The sequence below is a fragment of the Acartia tonsa genome, chromosome 3 (assembly GCF_053477335.1).
Source record: "Acartia tonsa isolate MP-2025a chromosome 3, ASM5347733v1, whole genome shotgun sequence".
In the NCBI taxonomy this organism is placed as follows: domain Eukaryota; kingdom Metazoa; phylum Arthropoda; class Copepoda; order Calanoida; family Acartiidae; genus Acartia; species Acartia tonsa.
This window is the reverse complement of record NC_137262.1, coordinates 34,542,828-34,565,473: the sequence shown is the minus strand read 5'-3', so window position 1 is coordinate 34,565,473 and position 22,646 is coordinate 34,542,828. Positions and strand designations below refer to the sequence as shown.

At 39.0% G+C, this 22,646-nt stretch overlaps 1 protein-coding gene across 1 annotated transcript in view; it reads right to left on the bottom strand.

The window, feature by feature from the left end:
* LOC145314852 (uncharacterized) overlaps positions 1 to 22,646 on the bottom strand; it is a 68,399-nt gene that overhangs the window by 36,651 nt on the left and 9,102 nt on the right. Inside the window, exons 6-11 of the mRNA XM_080154933.1 lie at positions 21,914 to 21,969; positions 19,868 to 19,966; positions 16,443 to 16,491; positions 4,659 to 4,816; positions 4,305 to 4,353; positions 3,729 to 3,830 (exon numbers count right to left, since the gene is read on the bottom strand). Coding sequence (XP_080011059.1) covers positions 3,729 to 3,830; positions 4,305 to 4,353; positions 4,659 to 4,816; positions 16,443 to 16,491; positions 19,868 to 19,966; positions 21,914 to 21,969 — 513 coding nt within the window. The remainder of the gene's footprint in view (positions 1 to 3,728; positions 3,831 to 4,304; positions 4,354 to 4,658; positions 4,817 to 16,442; positions 16,492 to 19,867; positions 19,967 to 21,913; positions 21,970 to 22,646) is intronic.

Genomic DNA, 22,646 nt, shown 5'->3' with positions numbered 1-22,646 from the left:
TTTCCTCGTATTGTTTTTGACCACATAATTATTTTAGTTTAGGTTAGGGTTAGTATTGGTTAGAAGAGCCCTGGAAAGATAGGTTCGCTGAGTGAGAGCCCTCTACAAAAGTTGGAAATACAGGGGTTTAGGTTGTCAAGAAATAGATTTAGGTAAAAACATCCAGGGTTATGGCGAAAATTCTAATAACCCACTGCCTTAATTTCTTTACTTCATACCCACTTCCCTATGGTTACATCTAAAATTATATACGTTTTGTTTACCTTAAATAGACATATAACTTTTAGTCAATTTCATATTGATTTTTTTTTTATAAAATTTCTACTGGGAAAGTTTAATTAAGCAAAATATGATACGTCTTATTTTTGTAAAATAAATATTTTATGTATAATTTGCTGGTTATTTCTAGAAATATCTTAAACATAAAATAATCTTAGATATTTGATATTTATACAGTTATAAAATAAATATAGAAAGTCTCTAATCAATAAATTGTATCAATTGTACACAGTAGGAACAATTGAACCACAGAATTGGTTAGAAAGTGTACATAATCTAATATGAAAGTGCAGTTTCTTCTAATTAGTCAGCTGTAAATGGTTGAATCTAAAAGATAAATTTGTTACTTGGGGGAAATTATGTCATTTTAAAAATTATATTGCTTGTAATAAATATAAACAAAAAATTTGGTCTGCTAGAAATTTCGTGGACTATTGTGTCTGAATAAACATCTAAGATAATAAATCTATTGAATTTACAAGACCCAAGAATAATTAGGAACATAGATAGATAGACAGAAATTTTTTTTTTCAGTTTTGTAAAAGAAGACAAAAACTGAATAAGAATGAAAAGAAATAAATGAAAAAGAGGGGGAGAAGAAGAAATAGAGAGAGAGAGACAGAGACAGAGACAGACAGAGAGAGATAAAGGAGAGAGAATGAAAGAAAGAAAGAGGGGAAATAGGAAAAAGATGATAAGAAATAAGAAAATATTGAGAGGATGCGCTTATTAAAAAGTACTTATGTATAAAGTAAGAGATACTTCATATTGTACAGAAGAAAATATATGTAATGCTATATAATATCTTATTAATCTTCTTTATTTTGTAATCATTCTAGGCTAAAAATAATAATTATTATTCATAGAGATAAACAAATCAAAATGAAATAATTGAATAGTTATTCTACAAGGCATTTAAAAACTTAATGGTGCTTTCTTTGAAAATGACTATCGAGCTGAGAACAAGCCCCCTCCTTATTGATATAAATAATCAAAATTAACTTCTACGGTGGCCCTAACCCTGCAGAGTCTAAACCTACGGTGCTTTAAAAAAACACTTTATTTTATTTCAATTCAATTCAATTCATTTCAAATAAGGGAAGGCGAATTCTTTGATCGACTAGAAAGTTAGAGGGAAAACACAAAAACTATAAATAAAGATGAAACAAATACTATACTCTTACTTACAGACAGGCATGCCGGACAGACCAACAATTGTATGAATTAAAGAGTAGCTACACCACAAAAAAAAACAATGGCCTTGATTTTGTATTGACCAGTGCACTGGGGCTTTCAATGTTAATTTTTAGTAGCACAGCTACTCTATAACTGAGTTATACGTATTTTAGAACGTATATACGTATATCTACACAAAAAGTTACTTATAAAATAAATGGATATAAGACTGAAAAATATGATGATCTACCAAACATCAGAAATATTGGGAATTTTATTGGAATATATTGGGAAGTCCTAATTAGATTGTACAAACAAGCAGTGTCCAAACTTTTCAACAATTTTTTTATTTTACAAAAAAGCAAATTAGTTCAGCATAATTGGTGGTCTACATCAATTTTGTCTTATCCCTTAAAATGTATTTTTTGTTATTGCTGCGCTGTTTATGGACATAATTGTCTTTGTTAAAAAAGATTACTATCTTTAAAAAAGATTGCAACTGAACAATTTTCCTACAATCTTGATATTTTGTAACAATGTATTTGTGTAATTTTCAAAATATGATGTTAATTGAATGTTTCATCAGACTTTTATGCACTCTGATAAAGTAATTCACGCAGCTGGCTAATATAACGAGACTCTCCGTCCACTCCCTTTAAGACGTAAAAAGCTGTATAAATAAGTCTGTACATCTTTATGAATGCAGAATAATAAACCTATGATGTAATATAATATATCATTATCGATTAACTTATATTTAGATAGTTATATGTTCTTTTTCACTTCATGAACAGTTATTTATCTCATCGTATTATAAACAGTTTTCTGTGGATATAAAATGTAGAATTATCACATTAAAACCAGTTTTTAGCCTTGAGATACCGAAGGCACGGACTAAAAACTGGTTTCAATCTTATGACGAATATTTTTATATTCATAGAAAACTGGATATAATACGATGCTGATTTTTCAGTATGGCTGAGAACCGATTCTAATCCAACGGATATTTATCGGTTTCGAAGGGACACTGGAAAAGCTACAATCTTCCCAAGATAATGTATGTTTAAATTTGAACGAATTATTTTCCAGATTGTTCAGGTTTAAGCTTAGTACGAAGGATTTTCAATAAGCTAATGTTTAATTCTCATTTCTAGGATTATGCATTTTATATGTTTAATATTATATCTCTCATCTAATTCATGAGAGTAGGTACTATTTACAAAAAGAATTAAGAGCTAAAAAGAACTTTTTTTGATAGTACAATTTGACCATTAACAGTCGGGGGGGGGGGGGGGGTAGGACGTTCCATACCTAAACGACCCCCTCCCTTTTCCCTGTATTTTTATCTCATTTTCTTTGTGTATTAGAAGATAGAGGGCTATATATAACTGACGTTTGAAATGAGACTCGTTTGGAAATTGAAATGTTTAGAATATCACCAGCATGGCTGGCACAGGATGAAAAAGTGCCGCCAAAAAATGACGTCATACAATACAAGTGACCAATGAGAGGCCATTATAAATTTTACCATTGATCAATTACAATTTATACTGGCCTATCATTTTTTGGAGGCACTTTATATTGTTAAAAACAGGATGCCAGCAAACCTGACAGGGTTATTTAGGTAAAGCGCCTATTTTGGACTATATATTTTGGACTACATATTTTACCCAAAGTATTATAAACAAGATGTCCAAAATTAATATACTTAGAAACTATGGGTAATTTTGTACTTGATTGGTTGGTTTATGCAGTATTAAACTTATTTCTCGTATTCATTCGAATCCGGTGGATAGGAACCGGTTCTCATCCATACGAAAAAACTATGTCTAGCATCGAATTATATCCAGCTTTCTACGAATATATAAATGTACAATCATAGGATTAAAACTAGTTTTTTTAGCCGGTGCCTTCGGCACCTCGGTGCTAAAAAAACTGGTTTTAATATCATAATTGTACATTCTATATCCGCGGAAAGCCGTTTATAATACGATGCGAGAAATAACTATTTTTGTCTTATCGCTTGATGATCCTGAAATTTACGTATAGTTATTATAGTCATCGTATCATTGACAGATTTCCGCGGATTTTAAATTATATACTTAACGCCAGTTTTGTTAGCCCCGGGCTAACAAATGTATAATATTTTTTTAATATTAGTTGAAAATTGTCTGCACTACGTTGCAACACATGATTTTTTAGTAAAGCTGAGAACAATTTCTAATCCAGCGGATATCAATCGGTTTCGAACCCATACTGGAAACATAACTTACATCTGAAGCTTTTCTATAGAGAATATACTGCGGAAATATCAGTTTGGCGTCTGCTACCCGTGGTATTAAAATTCTTGATGCATGTTCTGATTCTCCATTTCTATACCATACAACAATACAGTGAGTTAGAATTTTATATTTTAAACAAGGATGCCAACATCTATATGTAGCGAAGCATAAATAATTCATGATTTGAAAACAGACAAGTTGATTAAAAAAGCAGACATTTCCATAAAAAAATCAATGGCGGAAAACACGAAACCTTTCAAATTTAAAACTGTTTGAATTTCAAGTAGGGATAGGGCATTGGGCTGTTTATTCCACTTGTCCCCAAAGTTTTAATATAACGTTATCTTTTGGGATCTTTTGATTTTTGATTGGTTGGTTTATCAGATTGAGTGTCCAAACGTTTCAACCCTTAGTTGTTGTTAAAATTATCCCATTTGTGTATCATCATTGGGGATGTACATCAAATTATCGGCGATTGTCTTATCCCTTCAGATCCTTGATGAATATAAAATGAATATACAGCACAGATTAATAAATTTTAATTTAATTAAAAATCTAAACTCTCCTGTTTACAGACCAAATAAAGAATTCAAGTTCTTCTGTCAGTGTTATATCCCTGAATAAAAGTATTTACAATTTTTTGTTTTGATTTATCACATTTTATTATATAATAGTTATTTATCACATCATATTATAGACAGTTTTCCGTGGATATTAAAATGGAAAATTGTTAGATTAAGACAAGTTCTGTTAGCCCTGGCTTAACAAACTAGTATTAATTTATGGTATGCATTTTAATATTTGTGGAAAGTTGTCTGTAATGAGATGATATACAAGATTTTTCCATTTGGCTGAGAACTGGTTCTAATCCAGCGTATATTAATCGGTTTCGAAGGCATATGACAATAATTTATAACTTACTTGTAAATGTGGGAAAATTGTTGGTTGTCGACCATATTGAGAAACTGAGCTGGTCTTGACTCCTGCCCAACTTTCCTCAACTCAATCTTATACTTGAACTCAGGACCATTCCACTCCTCAGGGGATAACTTCTCCCAGTAGATGCGCACATGCCGCGACTAAATATTATAACAATAAGTGTATAAGTATAGATACATAATCAAGAAAACTACATGGATCAAGTGTTGGGGAACTTTTAGTCTGCCAGCAAATTACTTTCTGCTCTTTTGTAGCGACTTGGCTGTGTTAATATTTAAGACTATATTGGCTGATATTCAAAGACCCAATTGAAAGTCGGTACATGTTCTACGCAGTGGGGACATACACTTATTTACTTTATCTATTTATTGTTTTACTTTAAAGCAGCAACCCAGGAAGGGAGGGGACATTGGACTGAAAATTGCACTGGTTAGAAAGATTTAAAACCACGTATTATTATTATTTTTTGACACAAACAATTTTGGGTACTTTTATGTAATTTTAATTAATGGTTCCAGGCTAGTTTACAAACTTATTAACCAATAATTAATAAAAGGAATCATCATTAGGGAATAGGGATGTATATCACTTTAGCGTCCATAGCAACAACTATAAACTGCTAAGCACATAAGCTAAATTATTCCTATAGTAAATGCTAGGGGAAAAATTCACAAGAAATTTCAGAGCTCTTTTCTTTTCTATGTTCAACTTAAAGAAACTTTTATGACATCCCTGTATAAATGTATACATCATGTTACAATGGAACCATAAATTCTGGTTAAACCAGGGAGGGAGGAGACATTGGCTGTAGGTTATACTGGTACCCAAAGTTTTATAATCACAGTATTATATTTTTTTGGCTCAGAGTACTTTTTTCAAATTTTGATTTGTTAGCTCCACACTTGAAGTGTTTAAAATTTTCAACCAATGATTTTTATTAGCAGAAGGCGAAATGCTTTTTTAAAATTACTTAAATCTTGTACATCCCCAATGATAATGCACAAGATTATACATTCTGTTGATTACATTTAGTGGCTGAAACGTTTGGATACTCAACTTAATGAACCAATTACTCAATTCAATTAAAGTTCCCAAATTATAAATACATTTAAACATTCTTATAAAAACTTTGGGGGCTAGTGTAATAAACTACCCAGTGTCCCCTCTTTCCCTGAATATTTTAGAGAATGATATTTAGAAGGAATAATAGTTATTTCTCGCATCGTTTTATAAACAGCTTTCCGCGGATATAGAACATACAATTATAAGATTAAAACCAGTTTTTTAGCCCCGTGGTGCCGAAGGCACGGGCTAAAAACCTGGTTTTAATCTCATGATTGTACATTTTTATATTCGTAGAAAGCTGGATATAATACGATGCTAGACATAGTTTTTTCGTATGGATAAGAACCGGTTCCTATCCACTGGATTCGAATAAATACGAGAATAGTTATTTCTCGTATCGTATTATAAACGGCTTTCCGCGGATATAGAATGTACAATTATAAGATTAAAACTAGTTTTTTTAGCCCCGTGGTGCCGAAGGCACCGGCTAAAAAAACTAGTTTTAATCTCATGATTGTACATTTCTATATTCGTAGAAAACTGGATATAATACGATGCTAGACATAGTTTTTTCGTATTCATGAGAACCGGTTACCATCCACCGGATTCAAATGAATACGAGAAAAAGAATTCTAGAGCAGATGAGAATCTAAAAAAGGAAAAATATGAAAATAATTATGAAATTTCAGATTCTATTGTAAAATTCGAATAAATTTACATTTTGATTTAATTAATGAATTGGGGAAAAATTTAATAGATGGAAATAGAAAATAACAAGGATGACAACATCCATAAGTAGCGAAGCACAAAATTTCGTATTGGGACTGACGGTCATTGTTGTTTTCTTCAAACGACGGGAAATTTAATTTTGATATCTATAACTGAAAAAATTTTGAAAATCGATTAATAAACACCAAAGATATGGGGGAAATGTAAAAAATATAAAAATAGCCAAAAACCTGCAAAAAGGCAGTCTGACCGTCATTGTTGATTTCTTCAGATGAGCGGAAATTTAATTTTGATATCTTTAACTGAAAAAAGTTTGAAAATCGGTCCATATGTGGTAATACGACATCCAGACGGACAGGCCGTTTACAGAGTTGCTTCGCTGTGACTTATGATAACAAACCCCCTGCACTAAGTCCTATTATATCACCATCTATCTCATGACCGCTGTTGACCCCGCACCCAGCGGTCAAACTAGCCTGCCTAAATGTGGGGAGGGGACTCAAACATGCAACTATCACGAGTCCCTCACGCGCTTATATAACTGGGAGGCGTTGCCTCCCCTTTTACCACCGCTGCCCCCACAGCCTGTCTGCCGTCGGGAGCTAAGCCCTAGCGCCCCACACCCCCTTCAAACCTAACCATTGTCATAATCTGTTGTATATATATAGTAAACATAACTTGTAAATATTATTCAGTTTAAATATATAATTTCTGTATGATTGAATCCTGCTTGTTTGTTTGGTAGAATACTTAGAGGCTAGGGCTCGTTGAATCCGAACTCGTTACCCTGTGGGCCGAGAACGCTCGGCTTACCAGAACTTGGTGTCAGCGTGTTTCAATCGAGCCTTACAGAAACTAGCCTATTCTACCTCTGATTGGACCCTTTGGCAAGTAAGGGGACAATCAGCCGCCAACTGACCCGTGAGACGGCCTTTTTAGGTCGAATTTCCATCATTTTGAACGCAATATGTGGGCCTCTGGCCTACGGCAAGCAGATTTAGCCTGCTAAAAGCGCCAGTTAAGACGCTTTTTCCGTGTCGTGTAGGAGTAGCGCTAGGTGCGCAGCCACGGCAATCGGATAATTTAGCTCAGACGGCTACAGAACTGAGTCTAAATTGGCAAGTGTAGCTGGGACAAGCCCCAGGACACCCAGGCCAAACCTACGAGACAGACAGCTGTGTGCTGGTCTCCCTAAGAAGGCAATGTGTGGCTGCGAAGCTTCAGCACACAAGTAAGCCCTACCACTGCGACGGATAGCAGATTTTGAGCCACAGGCACGGCAGGACGGGACATTCCCTGCCGCTGCCTCCCAGGATTCGAACCCGAGGCGCTGCAGGACGGGCCATTCCCTGCCGCCATTTTCGGGATTCGAACCAGCGGCGCTGTAGGACGGGTCATTCCCTACCGCCGTCACCCCTCTAAACCTTGCAGGACGGACATTCCCTGCTGCCAGTGCTTCCAGAATCACACCTAGAGCTCCTAGTGATAACAACACATAATTGTGTACAAATGTCAACCAAGTGATAAAAATAAATATAAAATTGTTGACCAAGTGATAATTAATAAGCTCTAGTGAATCGAAGCTACAGTCTAAGCCACCATGGTAAGCGATACCACCATAGCTGCGGTGCGGCCACCACCAAAGTTTCTGCCAACCCCAGCTGAACGAGAGGCCCCCTTGTCTCAAGGGCAGGACCTCCACTTCCCCTGCCATATCAGGGTGAGGTTTCCTACCCCTGACCCTGCCCAGCATGTACAGGTTGATGCCATGATTGATTCTGGCAACCGTGTACCAGGGTCTGCTGTAATTTCTGAGCACCTCATGCACGCAATGGGCGTGCAACGCATGTTGATTCCGGACAACACCCAGATCCTGACTGCTAATGAGGAAGGTCAGCCCCTCCAGGTAATTGGAAAGTTAAAAGAGTTATATATGGCAGTCTCACACACGCTTATACTCCATCTATACCACGTGACTGTGGTCCGGAACCTCTCACACCCTCTGAACCTAGGAGGGTATTTTCTCAAGGAGTTCGGAACTAGGCTCTGTTTCGACATGCAACCACCTTGCCTGTGGGTGCGTGGGGAGTTTATCCCACTCCGTGGCGTCCCCATTGACCGGGAGACAGCCGAGAGAGAGCTAAGCTATGAGGGGCCCCTGCCAGGCCCCCTGCCTGAGCAGCCGCGTGTGGTTGAGAAAGGCACACACTGGGTGGACGCTGAGCTCAACGCACACAAGGGAGCTAACCTGCTAGCCATGGGGTTGCCCCCAGTGCCCAAGGTGCCAAGGGAGAGCCTGCCAACAACGTTTCCTGAGATTGCCAGCCCTCCAGAACCGATCTTCTCCGCCGACACCTTTATCAACGGCCAGCCGTGTCCACCTGGCCCCCTCTACCTGGGACCTCCAGCCAGTCCACCAGCCAAGCCCGAGTCCAGACCCGTCAAGTCGCGGTCTGATGTACCCGGAGCCACACTCAACTCTCAGGCCCCAGCCTCTCCCGGCGCTGTGCCCGTCAAGTCGCGGCCGGACGTCCACGGAGCCAAAGCTGGACCCAGCACTTTGGCCTCTCCCAGCGCCGAGCCCGTCAAATCGTGGCCGGACGCCCTCGGAGCCACGCCTGGCTCCGACACATCAGCCCCTCTAGAAGCCGAGCCCGTCAAGTCGCGGCCGGTGGGTCCCGGAGCCAAAGCTGACCCCGCACCAGCCACGTATAGGCTAAGCGCTGTCACTCCAACTGATGGCCAGCCACCCCAGCTCCGCACAGCCAAGCGGGTGGTCCTGCCTAGCCGCGGGGTTATGGCGGTCCCTGTTGAGCTAGTAGGCCATCGCACCAAGGATGCCATCCAACTAGCTGCCCCAGAACAGAGGTTTGGGGAGGATCTGGTTATTCCAGAGGGCCTGTATGCCCACAGGCCTGGCTCTGCCACTGTGTTTAGAGTACTGGTGGTCAATGAGGGGGAGGTGCCCCTCTTGCTGGATGCTGGCCTCCCAGTGGCAGGGGAGCTGGTCAAACCTGACATTCTAGAGGTCTCTGATACGCCTCCCCCGCGTCTCCACTCGTTCCAAGAACCTGCTGAGCCTATAGACATGCAGGAGTTGTGGGAGGCCCTGGAGATGGAAGACAATGAGTTCCTACGCAAGGACCCCTTGCTCAAGAAGGAGGTCTGGACCATGTTGTCAGAATACAGGGACGTTTTCTCTAATTCTACCCCCGGCTGCACAGATGTGGTTGAGTTGCAGCTGCGCCTCAAGCCAGGGACCCAGCCGATCCGCCAGAGATTTAGGGATCTGAACCCGCGGCAAGAGGCTGAACTGGAGAAACAACTGGACACCTGGCTACAGGAGGGAGTTATAGAGCCGTCAGACTCCGCCTGGAGCAGCCCCCTGGTGCCCATCAAGAAGAAGGACGGGAGCACCCGCTGGGCTGTCGACTACAGAGCCCTCAACAAGTGTCTGGAGCTGGACAGCTACCCCCTGCCTAGGATCCAGCAGTTGGTGGAACGAGCTGGCGGGCACCGTGTCTACAGTGCTTTAGACGCGGTGGCCGCATACTACACCATCCGTGTGTCCGAGGACAGCAGGCCCTGCACCGCCTTCACCACCCCCAGGGGCTTGTATCAATGGAAAAGGATGCCCTTTGGCCTGGCTACGGCACCGTCTGTCTATTCCAGGTTTATTGCAGGGGTCCTAAACCCACTAGGCACAGCCAACCTCCAGTCATACCTTGACGACGTCCTGACCTTCCACCAGGATACCTGGGCCCACCTGGCCAGGCTCTGAGAGGTTTTGGAAGCCCACCGCAGGGGAGGGATCCGCCTCAAGCCAGCCAAGACCAAGCTGTTCCGATCTAAGGTGGATTATCTGGGCCACACCCTCAGCCGTGAGGGGATAGCCATGCAAGAGGACTATATTGACCGTATCTTGGACTGGCCAGCCCCTAGCACCCCCAAGGACTTGCTGGCGTTGCTGGGGTTCTTTGGATACTACCGCCTGTTCATCCCAGAGTATGCAGACCTCACCTACGAGATGAACCGCCAGAAGACGGCCAAGGCCCTAACCTGGACGCCTGAGATGGAAGCCCAGCTGCTGCAACTCAAGGACAAGTTCCGCAAGGCCCCCATCCGAGCACCGCCCAGGTTTGATTTGCCAGCAGTGTTCCAGCTCACCACCGACTTCAGCAGCCGCGCCATCTCTGCCATACTGAGTCAATGCCAGGAGGGCAAGGAGAGGCTGATTGCCGCCGTGGGGCGCAAGACAACCGACCCTGAGACGCGCTACCCGTCCTGGAAGGGAGAGATGGCCGCCATTATGTATGGGATCCGAAAATTCCACGGCATCTTGTCCTACCGCAGCTTCCAAATCAACACTGATTCCTCTGCCTTGCTACAGATGAAATCACTGAACACATCCACAGGGATGGTGGCCCGCTGGCAGGAGGAGCTAGCGGCCTTAGACTTTACCGTCTGCCACCGGCCTGGCACCCAGAATACCAACGCCGACGCCCTCAGCCGCCGGGAAGATGCCAACATGCCAACGGCTAGCGCCGAAGAATTAGCAGAGCAGGCTGAGTATATCCACAACCTTTGCCAGCTAGGGGAGTCCGCAGCTAGCCGGCCTCCTGCCGCCCGACTGGATCCAGCTAGAGTATTGGAGGCCCAGACACAGGACCCCCTCCTGCTCCGTGTCCGCCAATGGGTGGCTGATGGCAAAGCCCCAACCAAGGCTGAGCTGCGTGGCAAGGAACGAGACGAGCAGCAGTATGCCAGCCGCTTCCCAGCCCTGGGGCTTGACGAGCACGGCTGCCTCACCACCACTGACCAGACTCTGACAGGAGAGAGGACAAGATACCTGCTGCCTTCGGCCCTCCAGCAGGACGCGTTCTTTCTAGCCCATGGGACCCCCCTGGCTGGGCACTTTGGGATGGACGCAACTATCGCCCGCGTTGCCATGCACTTCTGGTGGCCCAACCTGGCCCGTGACGTCCGCCTGATGGTACAAACCTGCCCTGAGTGTGTCCAGAAAGTTACCAAGGAGAGGCTGAAGCAGGGGATCCATGTGCCCTCCCGCCAGGGGTATCCACAGCAAGTCCTATTCATCGACCTGGTGGGGCCACTGCCAGAGACCTCAGCTGGGAACCGCTACATCCTCACCTGCCAAGATGGATTCAGCCGGTTTGTCAGCCTCTACGCCATCCCCAACAAGCGCACCCTCACGGTGGCTGAAGCCCTGTTGCACCGCCACCTGGCCACGTTCGGATGCCCCCTGAAGATCCATTCCGACAATGGAATGGAATTTACCGGCCAGGTATTCCAGGAACTGGCCTCCAGACTTGAGATTGGCCTGACACATCCACCACCCTACAACCCGCAGTCCAACCGAGTGGAGAGGTTTCATAGGACGCTCAACACAGGCATGCGCCTGTTCCTGGACAGAGACGATAACAACTGGGAGCCACACCTGCCTGCCATCGCCTTCGCCTACAACACTAAGGCCTGCAGATCCACTGGCGTGACCCCGTTCCTGGCCTTCTTTGGGAGAGAGGCCAAACTTCCGGTGGACATGGTACTGCGGCTGCCAGAGACCGAATATGCTTCAGTTCCAGCCAACGTCCAAGCTCTCTTGCAGCGTTACTATGCAGTGTATGATGCCATCCAGCAGAAGGAGGAGGGAGCCATCAGGAGGAGCGCGGCAGCTTACGAAGGCACGGCCAAGTATGAGGTTGGAGACTTGGTCTGGTACCTGGCCCCCCGCCTGGTGCCAGGGAAGGCAGCCAAGATTACCAAGAGATGGACTGGCCCCTGGAAGGTAGTGAGGAAAGCTACAGAAGTCCATTATGTCATTAAACCTGCCTCTCCAGTAGCCAGGATTTCAGAAGTTACCGCGCATGTAGGCCGACTGCACAAATACACTGGAGATGTGACTGCCCACCAGATCCCAGCAGACATCCAAGTTGACATGGACGGCGACGAGGACGCCACTGAGCTGCCAGTTGGAGCGGCGGCGCCCGCAGCTAGCAACCCAGGGGAGCTCCCAGTGCACCAGCCAGCCGCAGCCGCCCCACAGCCTAGCGGCCAAGATCGTGACCCAGTAGAGGAGAACCTGCAGGAGCAGCCCAACGAACCACCGCCGCCGCCGCCCGCTCCAGAGCCACTCAGAGATGCCATCTGGAACCCTGACACGGACATGGAGAACCTGCCAGCCAGCAGCGAGCCTGTAGGAGGAGAGCCAGCCACTGCGATGGAAGAAGCCGCCCCAGAAGAAGAAGAAGAAGCCATGTGCCCCCTGCTGATGACAGCCATCCCCATCCGGGTAGGAGCTAGGAGACCAAGCAACCTGAATCAAGCAGGCGCCCCCATGGAGTTCTATGCACCCTTTGCCATCACCATTCCACCCTTAGGAACCACCAGAGTCTGCCTAGGCCTCCGTGTCCAGCTACCAGCCGCCACAGAACTGATCCTGCAGACGAGGCAAAACTTCCAGCGGCGAGGCTTGGCCGTCGCCAACCCACGCCTCGAAGCCAACCAGGAGCTGACAATGCTGATCACCAACCACAGTCAGACCGAGCAACGAGTGTCCCAGGGAGCCTGTGTAGCCCGAGCTGTCCTCCATCGAGCTGTGCCCCAAGAACTGCCTGTCCGGCGCATGCATCGGCTGTCGTATCCCCAGGTTCAAGGCCTGGTGGCTCAGGAGCCACGCAACCCTTGAAGGGGAGGTTGTGGTAATACGACATCCAGACGGACAGGCCGTTTACAGAGTTGCTTCGCTGTGACTTATGATAACAAACCCCCTGCACTAAGTCCTATTATATCACCATCTATCTCATGACCGCTGTTGACCCCGCACCCAGCGGTCAAACTAGCCTGCCTAAATGTGGGGAGGGGACTCAAACATGCAACTATCACGAGTCCCTCACGCGCTTATATAACTGGGAGGCGTTGCCTCCCCTTTTACCACCGCTGCCCCCACAGCCTGTCTGCCGTCGGGAGCTAAGCCCTAGCGCCCCACACCCCCTTCAAACCTAACCATTGTCATAATCTGTTGTATATATATAGTAAACATAACTTGTAAATATTATTCAGTTTAAATATATAATTTCTGTATGATTGAATCCTGCTTGTTTGTTTGGTAGAATACTTAGAGGCTAGGGCTCGTTGAATCCGAACTCGTTACCCTGTGGGCCGAGAACGCTCGGCTTACCAGACATAAACACCAAAGATATGGGGGAAAATGTAAAAAATATAGAAATAGCCAAAAACCTGCAAAAAGGCAGTCTGACCGTCATTTTTGTTTTCATCAAACGACGGAAAATTTAATTTTGATATATCTAACTGAAAAAATTTTTAAAATCGGACCATAAACACCAAAGATATGAGGAAAAATGTGGAAAATAAAAAAATAGCCTAAAACCTGCTAAAAAGCCGTCCGACCGCCATTGATGTTTTATAGTTAATTGTGCTCCTTAATGATGGGAATGTTGTCAAAAATTTCAGCTTTCTATCTTTTATAGGAGCTGAGTAAATCCCATTTCCCCCATAGCGTTACGGACTGACGGACGGACTGACGGACTGACGGACGGACTGACGGACGGACAAAGTGAATTATAGAGTAGCTTCGCTACTAAAAAGGATGTACTGTGCATTTCCTCAGCGATGCCATCTACAGGTTGGAAACAGGCAGGAAGGCGACATTGGGATGTTTATTACATTAGTCCCCAAAGTTTTATATAAAGTTTTCTTAGTCGTTGGTTTAACATATTTGGGCACTTTTATTAAATTTTTGGTTGTTTTTTTAGTTAAGCATTAAAACGTTTCAACCACTTATTGTTATCAACAGAGGGGGTAATTTTGGGGATATGCATCAATTTATCGGCCATTGTCTTAAACCCTCAAGATCCCTGGGTTGTGTGTAGGACACTTAAGCGTTTAAAATTGATTTGTAAAGATATTACATTTAAAAGAAAACGGTAAAGATAAATTTAAAAATATTAAATATATAAGAAATTGAACAAATTTATTAAAGATACATTTAATCTTGTAAAAATCCCATAAGAATTACTTTATCCCTCTTCAAATGTATAATAAACATCAAAAAACAGTTCAATGTTGATTTTTTTTTCTTCTTTTTATTGCACACAAACAGCATAATTAGACATATTTTTTTTTATAAAGGAACACAAAAACAAAAATAAAAACACCAGTAGAAGCGAAGCTCTGAATTTAACAAACAAAAACATTAACACTTGTAGAGTGTCAAAACTTAACAAGCAAAATATCTTTTAAACAAAATAGTAAATATAATCTTGTTGCTTAAATGCTTAAATACAGGATTATGTTTAAAAACATACTTACATTTTTACGACTTGAAAATAGAGATAATTCACTTAAAATAGTTTACCTTATTTTCTAGGAATCATTGTTATACAAATCAGATGAATACGATAATTGTATCATGCAAAAAAAACAGAAATCAACATGTATATTGTATAAATGGATGTACGGATTAGCTGGTAACGATTATAGAGTTTCGTTTATTTTTAAATCCTACCTAACTATTCATAAATCGTCATTAAAAGTATCAAACGGACTATAACAGCCTAAATTAACGAATAGAGCTAACCGTAAGGTAAGGTCGTACAGACCCCTATCAAAGAAAAGCTTCGCTTTAAAGGTAAATACTTTTTTGTTCATTAAAATTCTAAGTTTGAAATATTTAGGTTAGGAATAAGTCTGTAAACATACATATATTCTTTAAATAAGGATTTTTTGTTTAACTATGACCCAGGCCGCGGTGCTCGGCCCCTCTGCCTGTCTGCCTACATATATAAGATATATGTATTATAGATTTTGCTCGCGTTTAACTGAAAGGTGCAAAATAGAAAATGAATTAAAATTATTTTTTAATACAAACTAAATTTTTATATTGAAAATAAGCTGAGTCAAACATTTAAGAACAAATTTTATAATTATTAAACCTTTATAAATTAACAAAAATTTAAAGATGTGGGCGAAAAATTAAATTTCTAAAACTGCGGACAAGCATTATTTTATTTCAATATTTTAGTAATATTGCTGAAACCATAAAAATAAGAAAAGGAAAATTTGATAATCAAAATGAATTCTGTTCCAATTATATTTTATGATCAGTTTTCCTTATTCTTATAATAATTAGTAAATGATCACTTTATATTTTTGAGGAGGAGAGAGTCGAATTTGATAACCCAATTTCTTATTTTAGATTTTAAAAGAAAAAGTAAAACAAAATTTTTTTTTGGGGGGGGGGGCGAAAAAACATTTTTTTTTTTTGGGGGGGGGCTGCCCCCCACTCATTTCTAATTTTAGTTTTAAAAAATATTTTTTTTTGTGGGGGGGGGGGGTTGGGGGTGACCCAACCCCCAAGAAAATAGTTATAAACCTTCCCGGGACCTATGAGAAGCTACCCTGTTAAGGAGAACCTGATCGGTTCAGCGGTTAGCGAGATCCTTCGGTACAGACAAACAGATACACAGACAAACAAACATTCTGTCACTTTTGTATAAGGATTAGTTCTAATTAATGTTTGTTGACAAGGAGGGAGGAAACATTGGACTAAATGGTCCCCAATGTTCAATAAAAAAATCTATCATTAGCTGGCTTATTTTTATCACACCTTGTTTGGTTTGTTTTAAGTTTATATCTGTTTAATTTCAAATCTATTTCAATGCCTCGCTTTTATTTGGCACTTTGACAAAAATATGAAGAATAGGTGATTGAAAGCCAATTTAAAAAAGAATATTTTAAAAATCTACAGACAAACAAGCAGGATAAATCATACCTGGAAAAAAATACTCTTTTTCCAAAATTTTTTTTATTTATCTTAAAACTAAAAAAAGTGTTGACTCCCCCCACTTCAATCCCCCTCCTCAAGTGTTCCTAGAGGCCTCTAGTGGCGTAGCAGCTCGTAAATGCATAAATGTAAATATTTGAAAAACTTACCAATGGATGATTTTCTAATACAAAACTTGTAGAAGGCAATTTCGGAGGTCTAAAAATACAAAAATCAATAATACCCTTAATAACCAAATATTGATTTTTTTTATATTAATAATAACATTTTATATGATTAATTTTGAAAATAAGTTGCTATTTATGTTACATCCGTATTGATAAGAAAATAGACTGTAAAATAAGACGATTAAAATAATGGACGTAGAATATATGTGGATATCATTACAAGGAAAAAAATTACATCAATTTAGGTTTATATTTTCCCTCTGTCATTTATTTGTCATTTCGTTTATCTAGTAAGAGTGGAGCGGATAGGGTAATGTATCGTTATTTTAGCCCGCTACAAGTTTTACTTTATCAGGATAATCTGGTTTAAGATCCAAGTAAAAATAAATCCAGTTACTATTATTGCTCTTACTTTATCTATCTAGTTCACTTTATCTCTATCTCTCTTTCTCTCTATCTTTATATCTCTCTCAAATTATAACTATCTCTCTCCTTCTTTAGCTATATCTCTCTATTCATCTTTCTCTCTTTCGTTCTCTCACTATATATATCGCTCACTTATTTTATCTCATTCTCTTACTCTCTCTTCATTTCATTTCTCTCTATATTCATATTCATATAATTTTTTATCTCTTAATTTTATTTCAAATCGTTCAGTCTAGCTGTTCCCAAGATCTTTTGGTACAGAGAGTGGCTTGATTGATGTAAATTGTAAAGATCTCATAATTCGCATTAATATGGTTAGCAGATTAATAAACATCCTGGAAAGCTAGAAATCCTTAATTGATTTTTAAATACACTATTTAATACATAAAAATTGGTTAAACTAGCGATAAACTCTGATAAATTAATGGTCAATAATAAGATTTAGATACTTAATTTAATTAAGCTCCATATCAATTACCATTTTATGGTAAGCTATACATGGATTTAGGCCTTTCATTAAAGTAATATATATAGAGTGATAAATAGCTATAAAACCATTTTCTTTTTTCAAAGACCACTGACGCTGCAGAAGGTTGTTTATCGATAGAAATTTTGCTTTCTCACTTAGCTGCTAGAAAGCTCATAAGCTGTCATTGGAATAAGATTTGAAGGAACTTCACTAATTAATCAAAACCACCGTATATTTTGGTATAAGGATTTGGGGGACCTTTATTATTAATTAAAGTCATGTACCTAATGTACAAGAGTTAAAACAATTAAATCAAAAGATTTTAGTGTAAAACTATTTGTAAATAAGAGTATAAGAATAAGATATTGTTATCAACGACAAAAAATAAATGTTTTGCCTAATTTTTGTAAAAATTTAGAGCATATTTATCATTTAAAATCAATGCTATCTTTTCAAAAGTGTTTCCATTAATTTGATTGTGTTTTGTATGCAAAACCTGTTGTTTTATTATTTGTACTGTGTAATTTTATTTGAATATTTAATTCAAAGATACCAATTCTTAAAAAAAAATAACCTAAGATGAATGTCAGAATTTTCTTATTAAACATAATAATGTATATATAATTAGAATAGTAAGACCTTGAAAATAAGCAAAAAATTATTATATGATAATTATCAGTAAATCTAACAGAATTTAAGCGTAATTATTAAAAAGCTAGCTTCAAAAAATAATAATACATTTTTTATTCAAATACTATAGTACATTCTAACAAGGATGATGATATCAAGTTTAGCAACATTTAACAAATATGTCTTTCAAAAAACAGTTGATTTATTGCATGAAATATTGAAAATGTATATAGCAATTTACAGATTTTTATGATTTTCAGGAATTTAAAATAATTACATTCATTTGGTAACTGTAAAAGCAGAGTATAGCATGTATAGTGTCATAAATGAGCTACAATTTGAAATAATTTACATATATTTATTAGGATGTAATATCCTTTTATAAAAAACAAATACAATTAATTTTAATTACAAGTTCATTGAAAAAAAATCCGGACTGTCTGATGGATAGACAAAGTGAATTATAGAGTAGCTTCGCTACTAAATATGACATATACACAGACATGCGCTCTGGTTCAGTTCACATTGCTATGGACAGTTAAACTATTTAGGAAAGTTGTAAGGAAGAAAGTTATCTATCTAGTACTGAGATAAAGATTTAAAAGCCTCCTAAAAAAAGAAATATATTTTTAAAAACAAATTAAATCTATAGTGCTGTTAACTTGAACTTTAATATTGTTATTATAAAAAATGAAAATAATCTCTACTTTCCGAAATAATTGTACTCAAGACAGCTTGTAATGAAATTACTATCCAGATTTTTACGATTTTATAATTTTTTGACAACGCCAAAATTGTTTTTTTACTTTATTAATTTTAAGATATATGTATTATCTATAAAGGACAAACACAAATACATAATAAATTTTATAGTTAGGGTATTGTTTCTAAAAATGAAAAACCCTGTATAAAACTCAGCCATTTTAGAGTCTAAGCTGTCAAATTTCTTGAGCAATGGGATTGTGTTGGTAGGTCTTTGCGATAGTTCTATATAGTCATGTACCCTTGCTCCCTCTATTCTCTAACTTTATTGGCCTTTCCAAGATGTACATTTTTAAAAGCGAAGCTTTTCTATAATTAGGGTCGGTCCGTCCGTACGTCCGTCCGTCCGTCCGTCCGTACGTCCGTACGTCCGTACGTCCGTAACGGATAGCTTTTTTCGTTAATTTAGGCATGTTAGAATTGTCCTATCGATTTCAAATTTTGCATGGTGATTCCTTTAATAGTTAGGTACGATTTACAAAGCGTAGCAACTCTATAATCATCACCAAAATGTCCGTACGTCCATTTTAAACATGTTGATTTTTTAACTTTTTTAACAACAAATTTTTTGTGATCTAATCATCCGATTGATCTGATTTTTGGTATATTGATTCCTGGGACAACAAAGCATAATGTAATAAGCGAAGCAACTCTATAATCAAATCCTAAAAATGTAAGTATGTCCATGAACATTATCCTGAATCAAGCAGTTTTTCAACAAATTAACTTACAATTTTGCTTTGACTCTTATACATATATATTATGCTTATTCAGTTCTGACACTATACAAGTGTTAATGTCCGTTTGTCCTATCGTTTCAGTGCTTCGCTTTTATGGATGTTGTCATCCTTGTTTTTCAAGGAACTCCTCATTAATAGTGTCTCCCTTTTACTCCTACTAGCGGTTGCGACTATTTAATCTAGAGGCTCTGTATTCCAAGTTGTAAGGAGCTTCCTTCCAATATAGAACTCAATCGGTTAAGTATTTATCGAAATCTCAAGCTTCATAAAATAAACCTTAATACTTTAATTAATAGGATAAAGCGGATGGTGGGATGAGGTTGGGGGGGGGGGGGGTTGTAAATCCCCCCCTCCCAGACCATTAAGAGTTAATTTTATACCTGTAAGGTCTTGTTGGATTTGTCTTGAATGTTCTGTAGCTCCATTTACTCCAATATGTAGATAGAGACAGATTTGCTGTTAAACTTCCAGTACGAACCCTATCAATTCAATCATCATTACTCAATAATTATGTAGTCATGTTAAAGCTTTTCTATAATTAGGGTCGGTCCGTCAGTCCGTCCGTAACGGTTAGATTTTTGTTGAAGTTATTATTGTCCTATCGATAGTGTCTTAACCTCTTTTCGAGGAAGCTTTGTGTTTATCAAGATCGAAATTAATTCCCTTATTCATAATCCCAATTCAGCGCAAATGTCGTCTTTGTTTGACTTTCCTTTCCTAAAGAGACGCGGCATGAATGTTGTTTATGTTTTGATGCTCCACGCTCTTTACTTTTGAATGATATGTGAGTGGATGAAGATTTCGGAGAATAAAGTTGGGCCTATCATTGGTCTCATAGTGCGTGAACAACCCTAGTATACCAGGGGCTTTAAACCACAAGAACTTCAGGTAGATTTTGTTCATTTTATTTAAATTGAATGGCGTATAGGACGAATTTATTAAGTTTAAAAGGCTTTAGCCAGCTAAACATGAAACTTTATTATAATTCAATTATTATGTTTTAGTAATTTTTATGTGCCTTTATTTTTGCATTTAACCCTTTACAGTCGGGCCCCTTGCCGCACCTTAATCAGTCGGGGGGGGGGCGTTCAACGCCCCCCCTTATTATCTCAGTTCCTATTAGAGCTAGAGGGCTAATTTTTTTTGTGCAAGTCCTCTGTTTGATAATGAATTTCCGACCTTTTATAAGTCTAAGTCAATTTTCGCTTCCTTCACCCTTTTATTTAACAACCTTTGTTTTTAGGTCCTTTTTTACTTAAAAATTTCAAACGGCTGTAATTTTCTTATTTTTGAAGCTAGAAGAAAAATTTTTTTCTAGAAAATTTTTATCTTTATGTAAATTTTACATTTAAAATATCAAAATATAAATTTCAGCGGCCGCAGCTGTACTTGGCAGCTGCCAGCCGCCGCAGTCGGCGGTCGGCGGGAAAACGGCGGCGGATCTTCATGAAATTTTAATACGTTATGTAGACATGTAAGAATAGCTTAAGTTTAAAATTTGAAGTCTCTAAGTCAAAAATTGCGGCCACAGGAGCCTTTTAAAGATTTCTGGAGACCTGGAGGATCAGGACCTGCAGGATCATACCTGGAACCTGAAAGTGACTTGAACACCTGTATTTTATATAAGGATGTACTACTAGAGGATTTTTTAGTATTTTGGTATGATAAAATGCTTTGTTTTAGTCAAAAAAATATTTTTGCTCTTTACCTGGATGACCCTGCCAGGTTTGCTGGCATCCTGTGCCCGCCAGGATGGAGATATTCAAAAAATTCCAACTCTCAGTTATGTGTCATACCCATACTTAAAAAGTCAAGCAGTTTGGGCTCTTCATCTCTCACACACAGAAAATGAGATAGAAAAAACAGGAGGGGGGGGCGTTCAACGCCCCCCCCCCGACCGTTAAGGGTTAACAATGATCTATTAAACCAAATAATTTTCCTTTAAAGCCAAAGTACCCAAAGATTCTTAACCGTAGAAAAAAAGATTTTAAAAAGCAAATAATATTACGTGGTTATAAAAACTGGAATTTTGTATTAATTGATTTTGTAATTTCAGGACTTTGAAATAGTTTGTATCAATAAATCTATACTCAAACCTGCTGTTGAAACTTGATGGTTCCTGGTATTGGGGGTTTTTGTCCGTCAAACTAAGATCTCTAGAACTTCCCGCAAATTCGGAAGTCACACTTAACCAAAGTGTCATGGTTAAGACAGATAGTTTTTTATAACAGTATCCTCTATTCAAGCAATTCTGCAATAAATTTACGTACAATTTAGTTTAGACTTATGCTTATTATTCTGCTTATTCTGTTCAGACACTCTACAAGAGTTATTGTTGGTTTGTTGTTCCTTTTACATTTAGAGCTTCGCTATTATGGATGTTGTCATCCTTGTTTTATAAAAAGTACTTTTAGTATAGGACCTACCTTACAGTGTAATTTGAATATGGGTATAATGCTGGTATTTTCACTTCATTTGTGGCCTGAAATGTAAACGAATATAACAATTAACAAGGATAACAATAAATCCATAAATCTAAACAAAATGGTAAGTAAAGTTGTTGCAAAACCTTTAAATACAAAATACTCTTTAGGGGCATACTTACATTTTTAGGACTTGATTATAGAAAATGAGATGCTTCGTTTATAACATTGTTCCTTATTGTAATATAGTACGTACTCCAAAAAATCAAATTTAAAGGATAATTATATCATACAAAAAATCAGCATGTTTGAAATGAACGTACGGACTTTCTGGTAGCGCTTATAGAGTTGCTACGCTTCCTAAGTCGTACCTAGCTGTTATAGAAATCTTGACACACATGTGTAAATTAACTAAAAGAGCTAACCTTTACGGACTGACGCCCAACTTCAATTTATGAAAAGCTTCGCTTTTAACAAAAGTTAATGAAAAGACTAGAGCAAACATTACAGTGTTAATGTCGAATGAAAACCAATAGACTTAAACTTATATAAAGGTAAACAAGTTTTAATGTGTTTGCTTTAATATATAAAGTCTGATGATAGGCTAATTCAGGCTCCAGTTTTGTACAGTACTTATTGTTTGAAAGAATATACAACACAAAGAGCATTTTAAAACACAATATAAATTATACATTTAGGAGTATTTTAGTAGGTTCATACATTTGAACTAGGAAAC